Raw genomic sequence first — 22,971 nt, 5'->3', positions numbered from 1 at the left:
TTTTTTTTTTCCTGCGACTAATAAAATTTTGGTCAACTAAGCCTCTTCTCATCGACTAACTTAGGGGGCAGCCCTAGAGAGGACCATCCACAACACAAATATCTTCCAATGAAGTGCCTGAGAAGGAGCTATTCCTCTGGTGGAATGAGCGTGCACACCTAGATGTGAAGCCATGCCACGTGCCTCATAGGCCGCAGAGATAGCCTCAATCACCCAATGAGACATTCTCTGTTTGGTGACAGCAGCTCCCTTGCTTTTACCACTGTGATGGAATGGCTGCCTCTCCCTTGTTATCAGTGCCACCCCGTCCTTTAAATCACCATCCTTCACCAGGTTCTCGACTGGAGTGGGTGTGAGAGAGAGGAGGGGCGCTGTAACAACCAGGACTGGCGGCGTGTGATGAGGCACACCTGAAGATAATGAAGACACATCACCGCCGGTGTTAAATGCTGAGCGCGCCTCTCCTCTGGAGACCATTCTCTTTCCCCTGTGCATGCAACGCTGGTGTCCTCGTGGGTCCAGGAAGGGAGCGCGGAGGGACTCCCGTACCGCCATGGATGTGAGTCGCCGGACCCGCGGTCCGGAATGGAGAAGCATGCGTAACGCTGCCGACAGGTTAGGATGCCAGGCCGCTATTCCCCTCAGTTGTCATGGCTTAAAGGTGCTAAAGAGGATGTTTTGTTTTATATATTTTTGCAATATTGCTTGAAACTGTCTTTACCAACAGATAAAAGACTATTTATTAGGTGCACTGAAAGTAATAATATTAATATACATCATCTGTGCACGAGGTAGGGCCTTAAAACATCAGCAAACCGATCATCGCGTAAACGATTGGCCCTCTGGCTTGTCAATCACTGCCGTGACGTTCCTTGTGAGAGACGAGCGCGGCTGCGCGCTCCAGTAACTTTCCACACTCCACAGGCGCCGCATGCAGTGTTTTTGTCAGGAGACAGGAGTAACAACTGCAGATTATGAGTTACCTGCGGTGAGTCCGACATAATGAATCCAAAAACCACGACACAGAGAATGCCGGTGGTAAACACTCGTGTTCCAATACTCGTGCACGATTTTTGGGAGGCGTTCCTTTGAAGTGAGCTGTGAAGGAGGGGGGCTGTTCTTTTGAAAAACTCAGTAACAGTCTTTGGATTCTCAGTCGACGAAAAAATCCTCTCTATCACCTTTAAAGAGGACACCAGGTCCCTGTTTATTTGGACACTTTATTTTCGGTGCCGAAGCCGCCGCCCCTCGCGCCTTGGACCGAAGAGAGAGAGAGAAGCGCGTGCGGCCGCTGGACCCCGCCCCTTACCTGGACCCATCCTATCTGCTCACTACCCTTCATTCACGTTTCCCTGGCACGACGAGGACACCAGTTCCCTGTTTATTTGGACACTTTATTTTCTGTTTTTGGGGTTTTCTGATTAATAAAAATTTGGGGTTTTCTAAATAAAAGCCTCTCCGAGGCCTGACGCCACACCCACTGTGTCTGTCGTTTGCTCCTTCCCGCCACATCACCAAAACATACAAACAATTGGTCAGATCTACACCACTAGACTATATGGTCCACATAGATCTTCAACGCCCTCACTGGGTATAGACTAAGAAGTCATACATCACTCTCAGTCCCCAAATTAAGAGGGGAAAAAGCATCCAAGACCACCTGCTAGAAGCGAAATGGGGATGATGCAACCTTAGGAACATAACTAGGCCAATGTTACAGCAAGACTTTAACCAGCCCTGGGGGAAAGTCCATAAAAGAAGGGCTGATTGAAAGAGCCTGCAGATCCCCATATTCTTTTAAGAGATATATGGCTGCCACATAAACTTTAAGAGTGGCAGGGGCTTTCCCCTTCGAAAAACGACACTGCAGGAACTCCAGTATTGAAGCTACAGGGCAATGAACTGGGTCTAGGTCACGTTGCCTACACCAAAAGGAAAAAGGCTTCCACTTAAGGGCATACAGGCGCCTCATAGAGGGGGCCCTGAAGTTAAGAATAGCATCGGTAATCTCAGCCGAGAGATCAGAACACATTAACGCACTCCACTCAGGGGCCACACCCATAGTTTCCATAAATCCGGATAGGGATGCCAAATCATACCCTGGGCCTGAGTCAGCAGGTAGTGCCTGAGGGGAACCTTCCAAGGAGGGCCGGCTAATAGACTGACCATGTCTGAGAACCACATCTGAGTGTGCCAGAATGGGGCCACCAGCAACAGATGTTCCAATTCTTTTGATCTTCGCCCAAAGAAGAACACGTCTTGCCAGTCTGCACAGAGGGCGAGAACGTAGTCCCCCTTGGCAATTCAGGTACGAGACTACAGTCATATTGTCCGTCCTGACCAATATTACAACCCCTCAGATAGGGTAAGAACCATTTGAGTGGCAGAAAAACTGTCAGCATCTCCAAACAATTTATGTGTCAGCCTTGATGCAACTGTGTCGAAGCTCCAAAGGTCGGGCATCCCTGATAGACTGCCCCCAACCTGTGAGGGATGTGTCTATCATGTCTATCATCGGAGCGTGTGAAAGTCTCTCTTATGAAGGCTTGCACATAATCCCAGATTCCTAAATGATCGAGTATGAAACCTCAGTGTGCTGCTGCTGAACCCTGTGACTGAGCTAATATCAGCCAATAATTCAAAGTCCAGGTAATTAAAAATTCGGACACCCTGGAGCCGCAAAAGGGCCAGAGACACGTCCATACACTTTGTGAATGTTCGAGGAGCCAGAGCAAATCCGAATGGAAGAACGCAGTATTGGCAAGCTTTGTTCCAAAATCCTGAGGAACTTCCTGTGTCTTTTGGTGATCTGGATGTGGAAGTACGCATTCTTAGATTGAAGGTCATGAACCAATCTCTGGTTGGGATTGAGACAAGATGGACTTCTTGAATTTGCTCACTCCAAGCACAACATTTAGGTGACGTAAGTCCAAATCGGACCCAAACATAGATGGTGGATGGTGTAACCATACAACAGACTGATCCTTCTACATGAGGCTCCGAAACACCCAAGTGTTAGGCAAAACCTCTGAAACAGGAAACTGCAGAAGTGGGAGCTTAGATGCTGACATAGACCCTGCACACACGGCCTTAGGGCTATCTTCTTGAACTTCGAAAGCACAGGCGTGGAGAACGGTCAAAATCGGTCTGAAACGCAACAAGCAGCGGAACAGCTGAAAGAGGCAAACACACTTTGCCATAGGAAGTTACTCTTAAGCGCAAACCCATTCACGCAAAAGTTCCAGCTCAACGCAACAGCGGAGCTGACAAGAACAGAGTAATGAACTCATTCACGCAATTGTTCAGCTCAATGCATTTCGAGTTGGGCTGACATGAATAGAGTAATTAGTCATGCAAATAGTTTTGGTAGCGTGAAGCGATACATGTTTGCTTTAGAACTCAGAACCAGCTCACAGAAACAGCTAGTCGCATGAGCGAATGCTTGGTAGCATATGCGCCAAAGCGATTGCACAAAAGAAGCTGATGACAGTGATATAGCTGTCCCATTGACCAAATTGCCACTATCAGGCATTAGAAGAGAGAGAGAGAGAGAGAGAGAGAGAGAGAGAGTGAGAGAGAGAGAGAGAAAGAGGACAAACCATCTGCTCACTATGCAGCCACTATGATATTAGTGTTAAAACAGCTTGCCATAGGAAATTACTCTTAGTATGTGAACTCCTCCACTCATTTGTTCCAGCTCTAAGCAGCAGCAGAGCTGAAAGAAGGAATTGGTTGGGCAGACTAATGCTTGGTAACATGTTTGTGCACGACAAAATGTTTGCTGCAGAACTCCTCAGAGTCTGCGCCTATTAGCAGTCACACGAAACAAAAGTTGGAAGCTTAATTGCCAAATAAAGCTCGCCACTTAAACCCCTAGCTTATATCTACGGCGCATGACACCACATCCAATAACTCGTTACAGGATGGAGAAGTGCGTCTCTCATCTCCACTCGGAGGGAGTGCACCATACAAATCGCCTACGAGCTCCTCAGGGGTGAGGCCACTGTAGAATACTCATCATCTGATCTGCGGCTGAAAGAATCGATTTACGAGCTTCTGGAGCAGGAATCAGATTTGAATAAACCACCGGACTCTCAAAGGACTCCTCTGTAGAACACGTGATCCGGGGAGGGAGAGAGAGAGAGAGAGAGAGAGAGAGAGAGAGAGAGAGAGAGAAGGGGAAATTCCGTTTGCTTACTCTCTCTTCAGAGAGCCTCGGCAACGGCAGAACCAGAAAAGCGGGGGTTGAACAAACATTTTTCTTTCCTCAGAAAGAAAGCGAGCCTAGAGCGTCAGCAATTAAAAACACAGGTTATCACAGAGACAACAATCAGATAGGCCGCTATAAGCATCACTCACCTGTCATCATGAGCCCGTGATGAACCTGTAGCATGATGCATCATTTTCGAAAACTCATTGTGTCGGCCAGAGAGAAGTAATATACTGCTTTAAAAAAAATTGGCTAAGAACACGAGAATATCTTTTCGACGGGCAACAGAAGATTATCTTCCTGAAGGAAATAAAATCATAATGAAATTATGAAATTATGCGTAGCATGCTGATATGAGCATAAATGACGTATTTCTTGAGGCGGTGCTAAGCGCTACTGGCCAGTAAAATGGCGTGATGGTATAAGGGCTTCAGACATTCGTCAAACCAAAGGTGTTCCCATAGCATCGGTAAGCATCCTTGAGTGAACCTATGAAAGGGAAATAAAAATATAATATTAGGCTTGTTCAAGATGCATCAGCACTGCGCAGACCACTGCGCATACCTCCATTTTTGGAACCAAAAGTTAAGGTTAACCGCTTACTTACCCTTAAACATACCCGGGTATGTCACATAATCTGCTTTCTGGAATACCCACCTGGAACTGTTTCATGTGTGTTTACTGGAAAATAATTGTACATCTTAAAACGTTCGTCAACCAATCAGAAACATTCAACAGCCCCCATGTATAAATTGTTTTTTAACTAATTCATGAAAGCAAATACATACATACATAAATATTTTTTTAAAAAGAATAAAAGAAATAAAGAATCAGTTGGAGAAAATTAAAAGGAAATAGTAGGCCAAAGGAAACCCTATTGTTGCAATCTCATGTGAGTGACAGCTGGTCCCGCCCTCACGGGACACGTCATCAGAGAAGAGATGTAGGCTTGAGTTAGATGAGCAAATTCTGCGCAGAACCGATCACCGGTGATCACCGCGAGATGCATGCCGGTTAGAAATGTGTCCGAGGGTGGGCCGCCTTGCTCTGATGTCATGCCGACGTGTGTCAAAAACCTCTCGCGAGGGCAAGGCGGCCTCATCGGATTCTGCAGTCGAGCGCAGTTGCTCTCCACCGACTGCGCTGACCAAAAGCACGATGGGAAACGACTTGCTGACGACACAGCTTAAAGCTTATTGGTTTAAACAACCGTGATGTATTGATCTCTTTTAAAATGTTTGATTTTAAAACTCTAATACCATTATTTTATGTGTATAAATTATGTGTGAATATTCCTAAACTCGCTGACACTGCGATCTCTCTATGGGTTATGTGATTGTTGTCAGATTTATAAAAATATATAAAAACATGTCTATAATTAAAGTAAAAATGAGTGATACACACATATTTATATGGAAATAAATAACAAGTACTTTGGGTGTATTGTTCATTATGTTTATTTTCATATGAAAGCAACAGAACTTAGATTACATACAGTATATGAGCAAAAAAGCGCGAGTGTGAATCCCGCGATATCCGCCTTTGATCTCGTAGGTGTCTGATCCACTACGAGAACAGAGAACTGTCCATCTTGCCTGCACTTTTTTCACTCCTCCCCTCACTGCAGCCGCCTACTCTCGGCTGAACTTCAGGCGAGGCTAGGCGCATCTCAAACAAGCCTGTTGCTGCATGTGGGAGGGGAAGTTATTTTGATTGTTTACAAGTGCACATGTATAATAATAAAAAGATGTGCGCGGATAAATCATTTATAATAAATACTGCAATATTCCATGAAAAATAAGAATGGTTAATTTGGACTCCATGGTGACTTTTAAGTTGAATCTGTTACTTCGTTGCTACAGTCTTTTCTTAAGCACACTGTTGCACTTTTTAGCCAGATGATGGCACTGCAGTGCCGCCTTGTTTTTAGAGGGCTGTAAATCACGTGAGAGAATTCGAAACAGATACTGCTGCGTTTTCTTGAAAATGAAAGTACTGCTCTGTTAAAAGTCCTTCCCTACTCTGCTCCACGGGACATGAGGAAGTAGATTACTTACCAGACACACATAAGAGCGAAAGAGTTTCTTTCGCATCTCAACAACATGCCTTCTTTAAATGGTATGTTCACACTTTTTTTTTTATCTCGATCGAATGCTACAGATTTGTGTGATTTTAATTAGTGAACACCATATATTTTAATTAATTTGTCCATAGTGAGGGTGACTCTCAGGTTTTGCTGTATCATTGTGGTGGACATAATAATTGCTAATCTTAGAAAACTATTTATTCTATTTATTATTACTATGAATTCTATTTGTTATTACTATTTATAATTATTTATTCTGCCTAGAAAGAAAACACTAATTTATTATTTATGTTGAAATATATATGTGCATTGCTTCTCCAAGTCATCTATTAATAGGTTACGAGTATGTTGGTTATAATATTTAAACATTAATAAGTATAAAATTAAACTTTTTTTTTTTTACATGAACAATAATATTCCCTTAGGAAATCAAAACGGCAATAAAGAAGATGACTTTTCTGGAAAGAAACTCAAAGCACTTCCCACTGAGCTACTCCAGAGAGGTGGAGATGCAGTCAAGGTAGATCTACAGCGTAACAGACTCAAACAAATCACTGGTATCTCGCAACTGACAAACCTGAAAGAGCTCAACCTGACCAGGAATGAGATCAGTGATTTCCCAGCGGAGATTAGAGGGTTACACCAACTGGAGAAACTTTATATGAATCAGAACCTTATCAAAACCATTCCAGAAAATGTCTTTCCATCCTTGGAGAAACTTCAGTTCCTAAAGTTGAGCACCAATCGGCTTGAAAAGCTACCTGGGGATTTGAACAGGTGCCAAGATCTCACCTACCTGAACCTGTCCAACAACTGCCTGAAGAATTTGGATCCTATTGTGAGTCTTTCACACCTTAAAGAACTTTATGTCGAGAGGAACCAGTTGACTGAGCTACCAGGCCTTCTCTTTCAAAACAGTAGTTTAACTCTGTTCAAAGCTAATGGCAACCCTCTTAGAAAGCCCCCTGGGGAGGTCTGTGCTGGGGGATTGAGAGATATCCAGAGTTACTTTTCAATGCTTGAGGCAAACGCCAAAAATGTCTGCACTGTGAAGACCATGTTTCTGGGGACCTCCATGGCAGGGAAATCCACTCTGTGCCGCAGTCTGAAGGAGGGTTGCCCTGTACGAGTGGAAGAGGCAGATCGTACAGTAGGGATCGATATCAGTGAAGTTGACTGGGATGGCATCCGTTTTTTCTTTTGGGACTTTGCTGGACAAGAGGAATACTACATCACCCATCATGTATTTATAACAGCTCAAGCTTTTGTTATACTTGCCATCAACCTTTCCAGGTAACCCACCCCCCCAGTTTTGGTACTGGGACCTTTTTTCTGTATACTCTAACCACTAAACACAATATACAAGCTGTTGAAAAGTCATTCTTTTATTAGCAACAAGCAAGCATCATTATTACTATTGCTCATCCTTTCAAACTGTTTGTGCGATAGGCCCAAATGATTGTCTGGCTTCAGGAGATGTGTGATCTCTGCATTGTGTTTGTGACAATAAAATGTGCAAAAGCAGAATATCCTAGACCTAGAGGATACCTTCAGGCACCATTAACATTCATTTAACTCCACTAAAATTTTTTTTTTTTTTACAATTTTTTGTGAATTTGTACATTTTAGATATTCAAGATTAACTTTATTTTTTAATTTTTTTACTTTATTTTTTTTATATATTTTTTTAAAGATTACTTTAAAGGTATAGTTGACCCAAAAATTAAAATTCTGTCATTAAAGGCACAATATGTAATTTTCGCCCCTAGAGGTCACTTATTCAAAACAAAGGCATAGCTTGATGACGCATGGAATCATAGGAGGTGTTATCTTCATGTCAACATCAGGTGGGAAAGAATCCGACGTGACTCAGGCAGAAATCATATTCATGGATGAGCTAATGTAATAAAGATTTATTAACCTTACTGTAGTGTAAAGCAGTGTGTGGCTGAAAGCCATTGGAGTGGAATGAGGCAGCTGGAGCGATTGCTAATGAGAGACGAGTGCGACACACGGCTTAATAGCAGTGGAGCTTTTATTATGCCGCAGACCATCGCATCCACTTCTTCCTGTCATGCGTATGTGGGGTAACGCAGTGCTGTTTTACTCATATTAGATACATTTGCTCTGTGCTTTCGCTTGTCAGCTACTATGAGACACTTGTTGCACGCTGGAGTAAGATAGATTGATACTGACTTACTGTGTTGAACTATATAACAATGATTAGTTTTCTGCTCACCTGTCTAATAAAACTCATAATATATTAAAGCGTCTTTGGTGTTTCCATGGTTTCTACAAAATAAAAATGGAAAATTGTTTGTAAATTGAGTGTAAATTGATGTGTAATATTGTTACGGTCCGTGTCCTGGTTAAAATTGCTTTTTTTTTTGGATTTAAACGTTTTTGGAAACATTTGGGATAATGTAAGTACACAAATCAACAAAATATATAACATTGTTCTAGTGGTTTTTGGAAATTTTAATCCAAAATCTTACATATTGTGCCTTTAATTACTGTCATTAATTATCAAATCTCTTCAGAAAATTTGGAATCTCTTTATGAACTTTTTGAAGCGTCAAAGTAGTAGTTGCGTAGCTGTCTATGGAGGGACAGAAAGCTCTCAGATTTTATCAAAAAGATCAGCATTTGTGTTTTGAAGATTAAAAAAAGTTTTACAGGTGTGAAACGACATGACAGAAATTTCATTTTTTTCAAATTAGCTGAAATGTATTTATTTATTTTACAGTTACAACATGGATGACCAGAGTTTCAAAGATAATGTGAGCTTCTGGATCAAAAATCTACAACTTAAGGTACCAGACTCAGTGGTCCTGCTTGTGGGCACTCATGTTGACCAGTGCAAAGATGAGACTGAGGTGAATGAAAAGAAAAAACACATCAATGAGCGGGTGAAGGCTATGCTTGAAATGCATACAACTAATTTAGAGCTCCGGAGGAAGAACCTTGAGGATGACCCCTCTTTGAACTATGAACAGATAAAACAGATCGAAAGACTCACTGAGTACAAACTAAAGGTAATTTGGTTTTGTATCTCTGTCTTAATAAAATATGCATCCAGTAAAATGTGCTGCCATGATCTGCTCATTTCCTTTTGTTTTCAGGTCCTTGACTTTGTACCTATAGATTGCACTAAAAAGGGGGACATTGACATACTACTTACTCGCATCAAAAAGGACGTTTCGAACAAAGACATATTCCCCAACATAGAACAGACATTACCTAAATGCTACTATGAGGTGGAGAATGATATCCAAGACCTTCTGACGACAGATGACATTCCAGAGCATGGTCAGTTTTTGTTTTGTTTTTTAAAATTACAATGTTTGTTCTTTTTTTTTCTTAAATAAGTTGCCTGAGTCTGAAATTTGCACCTGTTAATAGGAATTGTGAGTCAAGATGTGCTCTTGTGGAAACTGAAGAAAAGACACGTTACACTGGACGATGACAAACTGAAGTTAATTCTTCAGTATCTTCACCGAATAGGTGTCATTATGTGGTACAAGGAAATCCCAGAGTTGGCGGGTTCTGTATTTGTAAAACCGTCATTCCTCATCTCACTGTTCAAGGTTCATGCATCAAACATTTGAACTACAACCATTAAATGTCTTTGCATGGCCATATGAATTAGTGTATCTCTTAGAGACATGCAAAATCCTTAATCACATATTTCTTTTGATTTTATCACAGACTATTGTGAGACATGACCTAGTCCAGGAGCTGAACAAGATTACCCCTATACAGCTGAAGTCAGAAAATGCACTTGGAATAGAGAGGAAAAGGTGGATCAGTGACTATAAAGACAGAGCATCCTTAAGCAATGTGGCTATTAGGATTCTGGTGCAGACTGAGCTCCAGAAGGATTACAGCGATACTGATGAAGAGCTAATTAAGGAGGTTGTTGGGTCCAAAACGAAGGAGGGGAGTCTCCTTTCACTACTAAAACACTTTGATGTATGTTTGTCAACCAAACATAACAATCCTCTCAATCCAGAAGCCAACGAATTCAATCCAAAGAAAAACTGGGTGGCCTCAAATCCATTAGTGTATGAGCCAGATGCTTGTCTTTTCCCAAGTTACCTGTCAGACAACAAGCAGGTAGAGCAGAAGTGGGAATCGGACAATACAGAGGACCTCAACATCCATGTGTACTTCCTACCTGAGATACCATATGGTTTCTTCCACAGGTAAATGCTAATACCTTATTTCTTTCTTTTAGACAAAATAATGAAATGCATGTCATTGAAGACCATTCTTGATTTATTCACTCTATTTGCTGTATGGGAATGTGCAAAGCCTCATCAATCCGGATACCAGGATAATTTGCTCAAAAAGCTAATTTAAACTTATTTGATTGTAAAGGTATTACCTTGGATGACTAGTATGACATATACAATTGACGCTTGCTTTACAGGCTTGTCATCAGGACATGCTCCTTATACTCTCCATACTGGATAGGAAAAGACCAGTGTATGCTTTGCAGTGGCAACAAACGCTTTCTGCTCAAAGAAGGCCACGATGAAGACCAGTTCATTGAGATCCGCTGCAAAGAGAGTGACCGTAAGACCTCTCTTTTTGAGTACATTTTGCCTATTTCGTGCAAGTTTTTATTTTACATTTGTATCATTTTAAGGAGATATTTTGAATATACATACACTACTGTTTAAAGGTTTGGGGTCAGAAAGATTTTTTTAATATTTATGAAAAAAGTATCTTATGGTCACAAAGGCTGCATTAATTTAATCAAAAATACAATAAAAACATGAATATTGTGAAATATTATTACAATTTAAAACAACTGTTTTCTATTTTAATATATTTCAAAATGTAATTTATTCCTGTGATGACAAAGCTGAATTTTCAGCATCATTACTTCAGAAATCCTTCAGAAATCATTCTAATATGCTGATTTGCTGCTCAAGAAACATTTCTTATTATTATCAATTTTGAAAAGTTGTGTTGCTTAATATTTTTGTGGTAAACTGTGATATTTTTTCAGGATTAATGAAAATAAAATAAAAAAAAACAGCATTTATTTTAAATAGAAATCTTTGTAACAAAGTAAAGTCGTTACTGTCACTTTTGATCAATTTAAAGGTACAGTAAGAGATTTCGAAGAATGAAAATGGAAATCAACACAAACAATTTTGTGAATATTTGCTAGATGGATGTTCTGTGTTTGTACATAGTCCTAGCTGTTTAAATAGGAGAAAAAAACAAAGTGGCTTCCTGCGGCATGACCGAGTGTGGCATGGGATGAGTTTTGAATTGTTTTTTTATTTTTTTATTATTAACATCAATAGTTTTTTTTTTTTAAGACATTAAAAAATGTAAGACATTGTAATACATATCAGAGCATATAGAACAAAGAGTACCAACAATAACTAAAATACAAAAAGAAAATGTATACAAAAAAAACTATAAAAAAAAAGAAAAAAATAATAGGATACAAAGTGCTCTGTCTCTGGGGTAGTACCCCAGAGTGCAGTCTGGACGATGGGGTGGGGGGACACGTGTCGTCTGGTTTGTAATACAGCAAATCTTATTGGTAGACACTTGGAGCGAGCCTGAGCATGCCTATTCCTTTATGTACGATTTTGTAAATGATTTGGCAAAGGGAAGATACTGATAAGTGCGTGGGAAGCGGTAGAACGAAATGACTCTCACAAAATATACTTTTATAATAACAGCTCGCAGAAGCCTTTCACTGGAGATTTGAAGCGTTGTTGTGTGTGGAAATTGTAAAATAATAGAATATAAACACTGAAACTTTTATGGGAACGGGACAAAACGTGAAGGTTTTTTTTTTTTTTTTGTAAAAAGACTGTAGAAAAAGAGATGGTAGAGATATTACTAAAGATGAAATGTTCAGAGAAATATAATTGGAAAAAGAAGGGCAAGATCAGGCAAGAGCTAGGACCAATGTTAATACTGGAAAATCTTTCCAGCTTTGTTTCTGCTCGAAACACATCTTAAATTAGTTTTGGTGTTTCACAAAACCAAGATGCTGCTGTTGTTGTTGATGTTGAATCACAGCTGATTCATCCATACTTGTGCAAGCTGTCTGATTCACCAGTTGTTGCCTGTGTTGCATGGAGTGTTTGTTATTTTGGGTAGGGGTGTGTTTGTTTGGGATCGATTTCAAATATCAACAGTGTTAAATCGTTTACTGCACCTTTAATGCATCCTTGCTGGACAAAGGTAATGATTTCTAAACCTGCCTTCTTCAATGGTAGTGTATCTGTGTGCCTGTGACTCCATGACTGTGATCATAGAAAATGTCACTGGATTATAATAGCTCAAAAACCATTGTACAAGTAGCCTGCATTGTACTTAATGTTAGTAATGTACATTTTCTAAATGTTGTCACCACTAGGGGATGATTTTTTTTGTCTTTGTCATATATGTATTAAATCTATATAATTATATTATACTTATAAATGCTTCTTCCTGTAGTTGAAACCTCAGAAGACATCCAGAAAGCATGGAGAGTGATAAGGGAGATTATGAGACGACTGAACACACTGACAGAGCAGTGGCAAGGGCTGTACCAGGAAGTCATCAGTCCCTGCAAGGCCCAGGGGTGTGATGAATTCTTTAAATGGAATGACTGGAAAGAATGGTTAGAAGATTCAGGAGCAAACAAATTTAATGTGTAAGTCGTCCTTTGATTTGTCTTCCTTTTGTGTTCTCAACAGAGCATTCTTGCTTTCATTGTGTAGTCATTTTCTTTTATCAAATTATATGTTTGGCTCATCTTGTTTTTAATCGTATAAAATTAAGATAAAATCAGGTGACTGAATACCGTGTTCTGTCTTACAGAGGAATAGAGGACAAACAAACTTGCCGTAATGGTCACCAACGAAGGACGGAGTTGCTGTTCCCTAAAAGTAAATACATTTATTTACAGAGAAATATAACACACACTTATTCTTCTGCCTTTTATAATTCTAAAATATTTTTGTCTACAGCTCCTGATGCCTAGACCTGAAGGGAGGACACATATAACAAATAATAATATAAAAAATGACTTGACTTGATGTAAAAGGTATGATCCCCACATCAGACTACAAATGTGACATTAAACAGTTTGACTTTTATGTTACGTTTACATGATTCATGAATAATCAACCTGACTGTAAGAACGGAAAATGTATACTAATGTCTTAATATTTTCGAGACAGCAAATTATAATGGCTCCAAACCAATGATCTAGTAGTCTGCATCCTATTTAATATAGTTACGTTTTTTTTTTTTTGTTGTTGTTGTCTAGAATGGACAATCTAAAATTATTTAGGTGAAAATACACTAGATTTTTGTAGTCTAATCTCAGTAAGAAATTGTTCAGTGGATATGTTGTCTTGTACAAACATATTGTCACCGCTAGGGGGTGATCTATTCATTTACGTTACACATTTTGAGAACTACTTGTGGAGGGCTAAAGTATTGCTGTTGTGGAGTCCTGGCTTTATCATGTTATGAATTGTTCAATAAAGTTATCCATATACCAAAGTACCATGGAATTTACTAAGTCTCGTATTGTCAGTCTTACTTGCTTCTTATTATCTTTTATACAGGGAGTGCAGAATTATTAGGCAAGTTGATTTTCTGATCATATTTTTTTTCCAAGTACATTTTACCAATTCCAATCCACATCAATCTTAATAACTACCATTAATATTGTTTTTAATCATTTATAAGTGATACATAATAGTTCATGAAGGCTGGAAATGAAAAACGCCTATTATTCAGGTGTGCAGAATTATTAGGCAGGTTTTCTTTTACAGGCCAAATGAGCCAAAAAAGAGATTTAACTCAGACTGAAAAGTCAAAAATGATTAAATACTCATGAGAAGGACGCAATACTAATGCAATACTAGAAATTGCAAAGTTAAAGCATGACCAATGGACAGCAAAACGCTCATTGGGTCAGCGGGGTCATACAAAAACAGGTGGAAAAGAAAAGACGCATGTTAACTGCAAAAGAATTAAGAATTAAGGTGAAGAATTAAGTGTGAAACCATCAGGAACCCTTTAGTCTCCAGCGCCACCATTTTCCAGAACTGCAACCTACCTGGAGTCTCCAGAAGTGTGAGGTGTCAGGATCTCAGAGACTTAGGCTAGCTAAAGAATCCTAAAAAATGACCCGCTCTTAATAAAAATCACAAGCTGAAGTGTTAGAAAATACATGAAGACTGGGTTTTTATAGGCCTTATAGACAGACGGCTTGAGAGTGACTCTTGAAGGACCAGCACCACATCCTCTTGTACCACCGTTTGAAGAATTCATCTTCCAAAATCTGACAGTAAGTTTTAGAAGATCATTTTTAGTCCATATCTGCAAGACGGACATTTCAGGATAAGAGATGGACTAAAAGTGAACTCCCACATCTTACTGCCAGATTCTGGAAGATAAATTCTTCAAATGGTGGTACAAGAGGATGTGGTGCTGGTCCTTCAAGAGTCACTCTCAATCTGTCTGTCTATAAGGCCTATAAAAACCCAGTCTTAATGTATTTTCTAACACTTCAGCTTGTGATTTTTATTAAGAGCAGGTCATTTTTAGGATTCTTAAGTCGTTAATCTCGATTCTCACACTTCTGGAGACTCCAGGTAGGTTGCAGTTCTGGAAAATGGTGGCGCTGGAGACTAAAGGGTTCCTGATGGTTTCACACTTAATTCTTCACCTTAATTCTTAATTCTTTTGCAGTTAACATGCGTCTTTTCTTTTCCACCTGTTTTTGTATGACCCCGCTGACCCAATGAGCATTTTGCTGTCCATTGGTCATGCTTTAACTTTGCAATTTCTAGTATTGCGTCAAAACATTCCAGGATTATTCTCCTTATAGTGGACTTCAATGGTCTCCAAACGGTTGAAGGTCAAAATGACAGTTTCAGTGCAGCTTCAGAGGGCTTTAAACGATACCATACGAAGAATAAGGGTTTCTAGCGAAACGATCAGTCATTTTCTAAAAAAATTATAACTCTGTATGCTTTATAAACACAAATGATTGCCTTGCATGTGCTTCCGCTTTCCGTGTTCTCCAAAATGCTTACGCTGTATGTCCTACGCCTGCCCTATTCAACTTACGGAAAAAAACGAAACTGGCACCGCGTTCACTCCTTAAAGGGTTACTTCAGGATTTAGCATTAAGCTTTGTATTAGTAGAATACCACTAGTATTTTCGAATTACCGTGCTTTCCCCCTTCATATCAGCCCGAGATGAGAGATTTATGCATCTTTATTCTGTAAAAAAGCCTCCGATGACGCAAAAATCGTCATTTTGCGTCATCGGAGGCTTTTTTGGCCAGAGGCTTAAAACTACAGCCAGTAATAGCAGGTAGTTCCGCATTTTTTCACCACGCCCATACATATGCGCGTTTGAGGTTACTCACGGACATAGATCAAAGATTTTATCAAAAGTGGGTGTCAATTATATTTTTAAGCTTACAGTAATTAACATTATTTTGTTATAGTCTGCACTACATCAGTGGTTCATCTCGCAAATTTATCGGTCTCTGCAGTCATCTCAACCAATACAGCAACAGGCTTTTGTGGTAACGTTAGCATAAATAGATAAATAGACTAACTCAGTTTTACAGAACAGTGGCTTTACTTTGATAACAGTCAACTTATATGCAACTTATATATAATTGTCTATCTAACGTTACTTTGCTAAGTTTGCAGTTTTACTGCTACCTACAACACTACATATAGGCTACTGTGTTATCAGAAATAGAGTCTAGTATCAGCGAGTCTTACCTCTAGGCGAATACGCTTAGTACCAGATGGCCAGGCTGTTTGTCCTCTGGGAAAGTGAATATCGATGGTATCGCAATGTCCTTCAGAATGGTTCTCTTCATTGCAAGGATATTTGGTTCGTAGTCCTCGTGCTTGAAATGGAGACTACATATTCTGCGTTTTTTTAGGTTTTCTATAACGGTGTCATCTCCAAACTTCGGGTGTTTGATGGCCCGCAGCCACTGTTTACATCGCTCCAAATCTTTAACTTAATCGGAAAATGATGGAAACTTACTTGTCCTTTCCTGGTTTTGGGTGTACATCCAGGTACAAAGCAATTTAGCACCATTTCGCTGTAAATGTATGAACTAACTCACGATTTATAGAATTAATATGTAACAAAGCACGCCTAGTTGTTTGAATTTTCCTGGTAATGCCGCCTGTAACCGATAGGCGTGGTTTGGGCGTGGCCTCGCAAGGGCAGCAAAACAAGTGCATTCTGGGAGTTGTTGTCTTTCATCCACATTAGTCAAAAATACATTTTCTGCCTTTTCTCAGTCTAGAAAACTCCAAATTCAAAAATAATTTCACATTTCTACTACATAAATGACCAATTTTAAATACACATTCATCTTTCCAGGGGTGAAGTACCCCTTTAAGTTGAATAGGGAAGGCGTAGGACATACAGTGTAAGCGTTTTGAAGAATGCAGAAAGCGGAAGCACATGCAAGGCAATCATTTGTGTTTATAAAGCATATACAGTTGTATTTTTTTTTAGAAAATGACAGATCGTTTCACTAGATAAGACCCTTATTCCTCGTCTGGTTTCGTTTAAAGCCCTTTGAAGCTGCACTGAAACTGTCATTTTGACCTTCAACCACTTGGAGACCATTGAAGTCCACTATAAGGAGAATAATCCTGGAATGTTTTCATCAAAAACCTTAATTTCTTTTCGACTGACGAAAGAAAGACATGAACATCTTGGATGACATGGGGGTGAGTAAAATATCAGGAAAATTTTATTTGAAAGTGAACTAATCCTTTAAGTTTTTTCCTCCTCATTATGCCAGGTTGATCCACACAATGTCGTCATGGTTTTATATTCTTGTGGAGACATTTGATCGCAACGATGTTTGAAAAATCTGATCAAAATCTAAATTATGATCCAAAAAAGTCTTTGAAGACTTATTATTTTTTATCCAAACATGCAGTCTAGTCGATAAAAGTTAGTTATGTATTTAAATATATCAGTTAGGCACTTGTTTGCCTAACGCCCCTAACCAAACTGTGGCAGTGCCATGGTGATGCTGATGCTATCCTACTGAAATACATGTAGGCCTACTGTAAGTTCGAAAAACATGTTTGTCCCATCATGATTGCCTACTTGTTGGCACTTTTTTGTATAACATGTCAGTTTTGTGCTGTTGGGTTATCCAAACTATACCGCAGACCGACAGATAGACGACAGAACTTGAACGTTTAAAAACTGACCTCACTCCATCGTTTTATTTGATATCAGTGATCAACACTGCACATGTACGCGTGCGCTGGGTGAGCACGATTTCACAGAGATAGGCAGTGCCTCATACGCGTGGCGCAGTGAGCGCACAGAATAGTTCCTTTGAGTTTGTCAAAGCCACGCGCCCGGCGCGCGAAGCCCGAGCAGGGGATTCATGCAGGAGGCGGGGTCTTTCTTTGGGAGCGTGCGGCCCGAAAGGGGGTGGAGGTGTGGCGCACGTGTAGAAAAGGGAGAGCAAGTTGCTTTCCCCTCAAATCATTCGCCAAACAGGTGAATCTCTTCTTGCGAGCCACGCGAAAGGCACGAGAGCGGCGCATTACTTGCAAACTCCTCACCTCATCTATTTATCTATTTATTTCACGCGACATGGACGCAACTGTCATCGCTACGACGCAAATTAGTCAAAACTCGTTTTATCAGCCGTTATCGGAGACCCTCGTGCCTCATGCGAAGCAGGACAGGGAGTGTAAAGTGCTGAAGAGACAGCGCTCGAGCAGCCCAGAGCTACTCAGGTGCAAGAGGAGACTGACCTTCAACGGACTCGGCTATACAATCCCTCAGCAGCAGCCCATGGCGGTGGCCAGACGTAACGAACGCGAAAGAAACCGTGTCAAGCAGGTGAACATGGGCTTCCAGACGCTTCGCCAGCATGTGCCGAACGGAGCGGCGAACAAGAAGATGAGCAAAGTGGAGACGCTGCGCTCGGCAGTGGAGTACATCCGAGCGCTTCAGCAGCTGCTGGACGAGCACGACGCCGTGTCTGCCGTGTTGCAGTGCGGCATCCCGTCTCCTTCGGTCTCCAACGCGTACTCGGCGGGCCCGGAGTCTCCTCATTCAGCTTACTCCTCTGATGAAGGCAGCTACGAGCCTCTCAGCTCTGAGGAGCAAGAGCTGCTGGACTTCACCACATGGTTCGACAGATATGAATCAGGTAGGAGCAATTTTTAGGCGTTTTCAGACCCAAGTTTTACAGAACCAGGGGCCCCTCAGCCAAACCAGGGGCCTCCCGTTTTTAAAAAAGCAGATTTTAATCTCTGACACTTTAGTATAACAGCATACAGATACATAACATTAGAAAATAGTTCAAGTTCTATATCTTCTACTTGATTACCTTCTGGTTGAAAACCCTCGATTGTATGCCTGTGACTCATAACTGTTATTATTCTATTACAGGTGCTTCACTGACTACTAAAGATTGGTGCTGAAGGGACAGCACAGGACCGGTATAGGTCGGAGATACACTGCCTGCTGATGCCTGTGAAGGATCCGAGTTCATTGACTGAGCACTGGACACACAGAGGGCATTTTCCAGCAATGTGCTCATGCACACAGATGCAACACTCACAAGTTTCCAAACGTTAGAACTGCACGGGATTTGAGGAGAGCGAGGATGTCTAAACTGCTGACTTTCGTTTTGTCACCCCATTCTGTTTTCAACATTTTGCGCTGTTGATGCAGTAATGTGTAAATGCAACTGAATGAGCCAGTTTGTTCCTTTTCCACATTGTACAAATAACGAGGTGACCAGTCGTAGTTAAACGAATGAGGAAAAATAGTATCAGGTCCCATAAATGCCATCTGTTAGGGAATACACTAACATTACACTAGGCAGCCCACATGCAACCTGTATATTATAATATTTTGTTCTAGATATGCGACAGCGTTTTTGTACTGGATGAATAACTTTTGTATCAAAGTGTGCACTTGTGTGTTTTTATACAAACTTGTGTATATGCAATTTTTATGAAGAGAAACCCTATTTTATGTAAAATAAAGTCTTTATTTATTCAGATAATTGCCTTGTGTTTGTTTGAAATCAACCAACACCAAAATATGTTTTAAAAGCCTATATATTTAAAAAATAAAAAAAAAATTAAACTTGCAGAAATGCCCTTTACACAAATGTGGATACTTAAGTATATACAATGTATAAAATATATTAGAATAGCACTGATTTACATTGAAATAGCCACTACAAATATACGCTTTATCATGATTTCAAATATTCAAAAGAAGTGGCTTTGAGTATGTCAGCATGGTTTAATTAATGGGAGTCATTTACTGTATAAGCACAAAGGAGAGTGACAGGCAGCTGTAGATTGGACACAACCTTGGAATACAGTGTGTGAACAGTTAATTTTTAAGCAACAACAAAAAAGTTGAAGAGTAAAGCAATTTATAACCCCCGAATACCTCTGTGGTGTAACCAATGTGTCTGTACCAACCTATGGAGGCTGTGAATAGACGTCAACTGAAGACTAATGGTGATGAACTAACTGTCCTGGAGGGCATCCAAAATTTCCTACCAATGTCTGTTTTCCTGCTCACATTTTTTTCTTTCAGTTTTCTTTTAGATATATATACAGGAGTCTTATCAGCAAAGATAAGGAGACCTGTTTAGGTTTGTGCAGTTCAAACTTTCCCCATTTAAAATGTAGCATGCAAAAAGCAGCCCTATTCTTGCTTCAAATGACATCCTTCAAAGTGCTTCAAATGTGAGTCAACCAAGCACTAAGGTTCTGAGTGCATGAAAATTTGCATTTTCTATTGTGCGTGTGAAGTTTGGATGCACTGTAAGGCCTTTCGCCATCATCCAATCAGACAGACCCATGCTGATTTTGAATGGCCTCTGATTTAAGTGACACAAAAGCACTTTTGTGTGAGGGCTACACCATATTCATCACATTGTGCCTTCAACATAAATCTGATTGGATGTCTTGGGCACTTTGATGTCGCTCCAGTGTACGAGTGGCATTGTGATATCTAACTTCTGTCTGTATTACCTATTTTCAGCACTTAGAGCAGGAGGTCCTTATAATTTGTGAAGAGTAAATTCATAAAAAAAAAAAAAAAAAAATCTGCTCTCTGATAAAACACCAGCAGAATGATTGACACTACTTTACAGAGCCTCACACAAAAGCCTGATTTGGGTCCAGTGACAAATGAAAGGGGCCGGGTGTGGGCCTCATTCAGACTAATTTTAATCTTTCACTCCCTCTGTTTTTTTCTATCTAGACTCTTTTCTATAGTTTCTTGTAGTTCTCATTTTGGAGATCATAGGATAGTTCTCAAAGAAGGAATCCCAGTGTTATTTGTGCATGTTATATGGAAAACAACAGCCTCAATTTTCCAACTATTTTACAAATCAGCAGCAGCAAATACTCAAATACAATATTTGATTTTTGGATTTCATGCCTTACATTGACAAGATTCCCTTTTTTTCTTCACAAAAATGTCCTTTTTTCTCTCTCTGCATTTGGTTGTTTATCTCTCTCTCTCTCTCTCTCTCTCTCTCGCTCATGGCTCATGATTGTGTGCAGTCAGGTTGATTTGCCCTGTCTGGCTCTGCATGCTAAACGCTGTCTTAAATTGCCCAGCACCCTCCGCACACACTCCTTCTTACACACACAATAGTCATCCGTCTCGGCCGAGGGCCAACACCCCCCCCCCCCTCCCAAACTTCATCACACACACCCAAAACAAACCCTGCTCTGAGCAATGTACTCCTCAGTCCTGCAGCCGATCAAAAAGAGGGAGTGTGTTTTATTCCACACTCATGCTTTGACTCCCTTTTTGAGGAAATTTCATTAGTGATGTTTAAAAATAGGAGATAAGAGAAAGATTAGTCCTGTAATGTACGACGATTAAACAAACAGTGATTTGGTGAACCCGTGTGTGGTCAGTGAGTATTCTCTGTGCGCTGGTGCTGGCCAGGGGCCTTGTAAGCAAATACGCTCCTGAAGTTCCTATATCTCTCGGCCACACTTCCATTGTTGTGAGGCGACTCATATCTCCATGGCTTCTGATTGTTTGAGGAGCTGGTCTGATAGAGGCCCTCTTTGTGGGTGGCTTTCTGAATTTATTCAGGCCCCCCAACGTAATCTAAATAATCAACTAGCTTTCTCAACTGGGATGGAGGCTGGTGGCTGATTAGATGTTTGTGTTCCCATGTTTATTTCCTGCCGATCAGCTGTGTTGTCTCATTATCTTATGATGATTGTTATCAGAATGGGCAGTTGTGACCTCATCGCTTGGCTTCGTTTCAAACTGCCCACCGCCCACCCCATCTTCTGTTCATTTTAGAATGTCATTTTCATTAAAAACTTTTCAAAATGCCAGTAAATGCCATTACTTTTGTAGACCACTATTTAAGCGGCCCCTAAAGTAATAATTAACAATTTTTACAACGGAAGTAATTCAATCAAAAACCAACTTTATAATAATATTTTTTTTTTCTTAGCGCTGCTGTAAATCCAAAACAATCTCTGTCAATTCATTTTTTTTCTATTGTCACTGTGAAGCTGCTTTGAAACTATATGTATTGTGAAAAGCGCTATATAAATGAAGATGACTTGACTTGACCCGACCCAAAGGGATGTAAATGATATCATGAGTCTTATTCACTGGTGATTTCTACTATTCTTTCTCTAAATAGAGTATATTGGTTTTCATTTTTCTTTATATTACAATTTTATTTTGTACACTTCCAAGAATTACTGCTGAAGAGCCATTCTGACATTTTTCAGTGATTCAAGTTTTTAAAAAAATATTTTATTTATATTTTTTTGTTGTAAATATTGATGGGGAGCCATTCTGTGATTCATTAATAAGGGTTTCAACCTATTTATTTAAAAAATTGTATTTACACTACTTTCAGAATTTTGGGGTTGGTAAGATTTTTAAATGTTTTTGAAAGAAGCCTCTTATACTTACCAAATATGCATTTATTTGATCAAAAATAAAGTAATAACTGAAATATTATTGTAAATTAAATTAACTGTTTTCTATTTTAATATGTTTTAAAATGTGAAATTTCAGCATCATTACTCCAGGCTTCAGTGTCACATGATCCTTCAGAAATCATTCTAATATGCTGATTTAGTGCTCAAGAAATATTTATTTTTATTATCAATGTTGTAAAAAAGTTGTACTGCTTAATGTGGAAACCATGAAACTTTTTTATTTGTTCCAGATTCTTTGATGAATAGAAATAAAAAACAGCATTTATTTGAAATAGAAATCTTTTGTAGCATTATAAATGTCTTCAATCTCACTTTTGTTCCATTTAATGCATCATTGCTGAATAAAATGATTAATTTCCTTTTTAAAAAAATGTACTGAATGGTAGGGCATATTTTATTTTTAATTTGTGCTCTCCAAGAATTATTGCTGAAGAGTGCATGCACCTTAAATTCACTTCAGTTTCCCCCAGTGCTCAAAACAACAGGTACAGTTAGTTTGAGGGCAACAGAGAGTGACAGCATACAGTGATGACCCTCTGAAAGAGGTCACACAAAAGCTAGGGTGTCACTCCGGATTCCATCCCTGCCATTTTAGGCCTGCCCGCTGTATGCCATTCTTCAGCTGTCCCTTCGGGCCACCATGCTTCACCAGACA

The 22,971-nt window shown here is 39.8% G+C and overlaps 2 protein-coding genes across 2 annotated transcripts; both read left to right on the top strand.

Moving 5' to 3' along the window:
• The first annotated feature begins 6,172 nt into the window (after positions 1-6,172).
• Positions 6,173-13,829, top strand: si:ch211-210p4.6 (malignant fibrous histiocytoma-amplified sequence 1). The gene is made up of 10 exons (XM_048185142.1): positions 6,173-6,328; positions 6,722-7,589; positions 9,043-9,331; positions 9,419-9,605; positions 9,699-9,883; positions 10,005-10,501; positions 10,729-10,874; positions 12,771-12,969; positions 13,137-13,204; positions 13,286-13,829. Exons 1-10 carry the CDS (start codon positions 6,313-6,315, stop codon positions 13,297-13,299), a joined length of 2,469 nt encoding a protein of 822 aa, XP_048041099.1. The 5' UTR covers positions 6,173-6,312; the 3' UTR covers positions 13,300-13,829.
• A 3,745-nt stretch (positions 13,830-17,574) lies between these two features.
• ascl1b (achaete-scute family bHLH transcription factor 1b) lies at positions 17,575-19,366 on the top strand. Its single transcript, XM_048185141.1, has 2 exons — positions 17,575-18,505; positions 18,748-19,366. The coding sequence occupies exons 1-2, from the start codon at positions 17,941-17,943 to the stop codon at positions 18,777-18,779; spliced, it is 597 nt and encodes a 198-aa protein (XP_048041098.1). The 5' UTR covers positions 17,575-17,940; the 3' UTR covers positions 18,780-19,366.
• Positions 19,367-22,971: the final 3,605 nt, after the last annotated feature.

Source organism: Megalobrama amblycephala, linkage group LG3 (assembly GCF_018812025.1).
Source record: "Megalobrama amblycephala isolate DHTTF-2021 linkage group LG3, ASM1881202v1, whole genome shotgun sequence".
Taxonomy (NCBI): domain Eukaryota; kingdom Metazoa; phylum Chordata; class Actinopteri; order Cypriniformes; family Xenocyprididae; genus Megalobrama; species Megalobrama amblycephala.
This window is presented reverse-complemented; position numbering and strand designations above follow the sequence as displayed.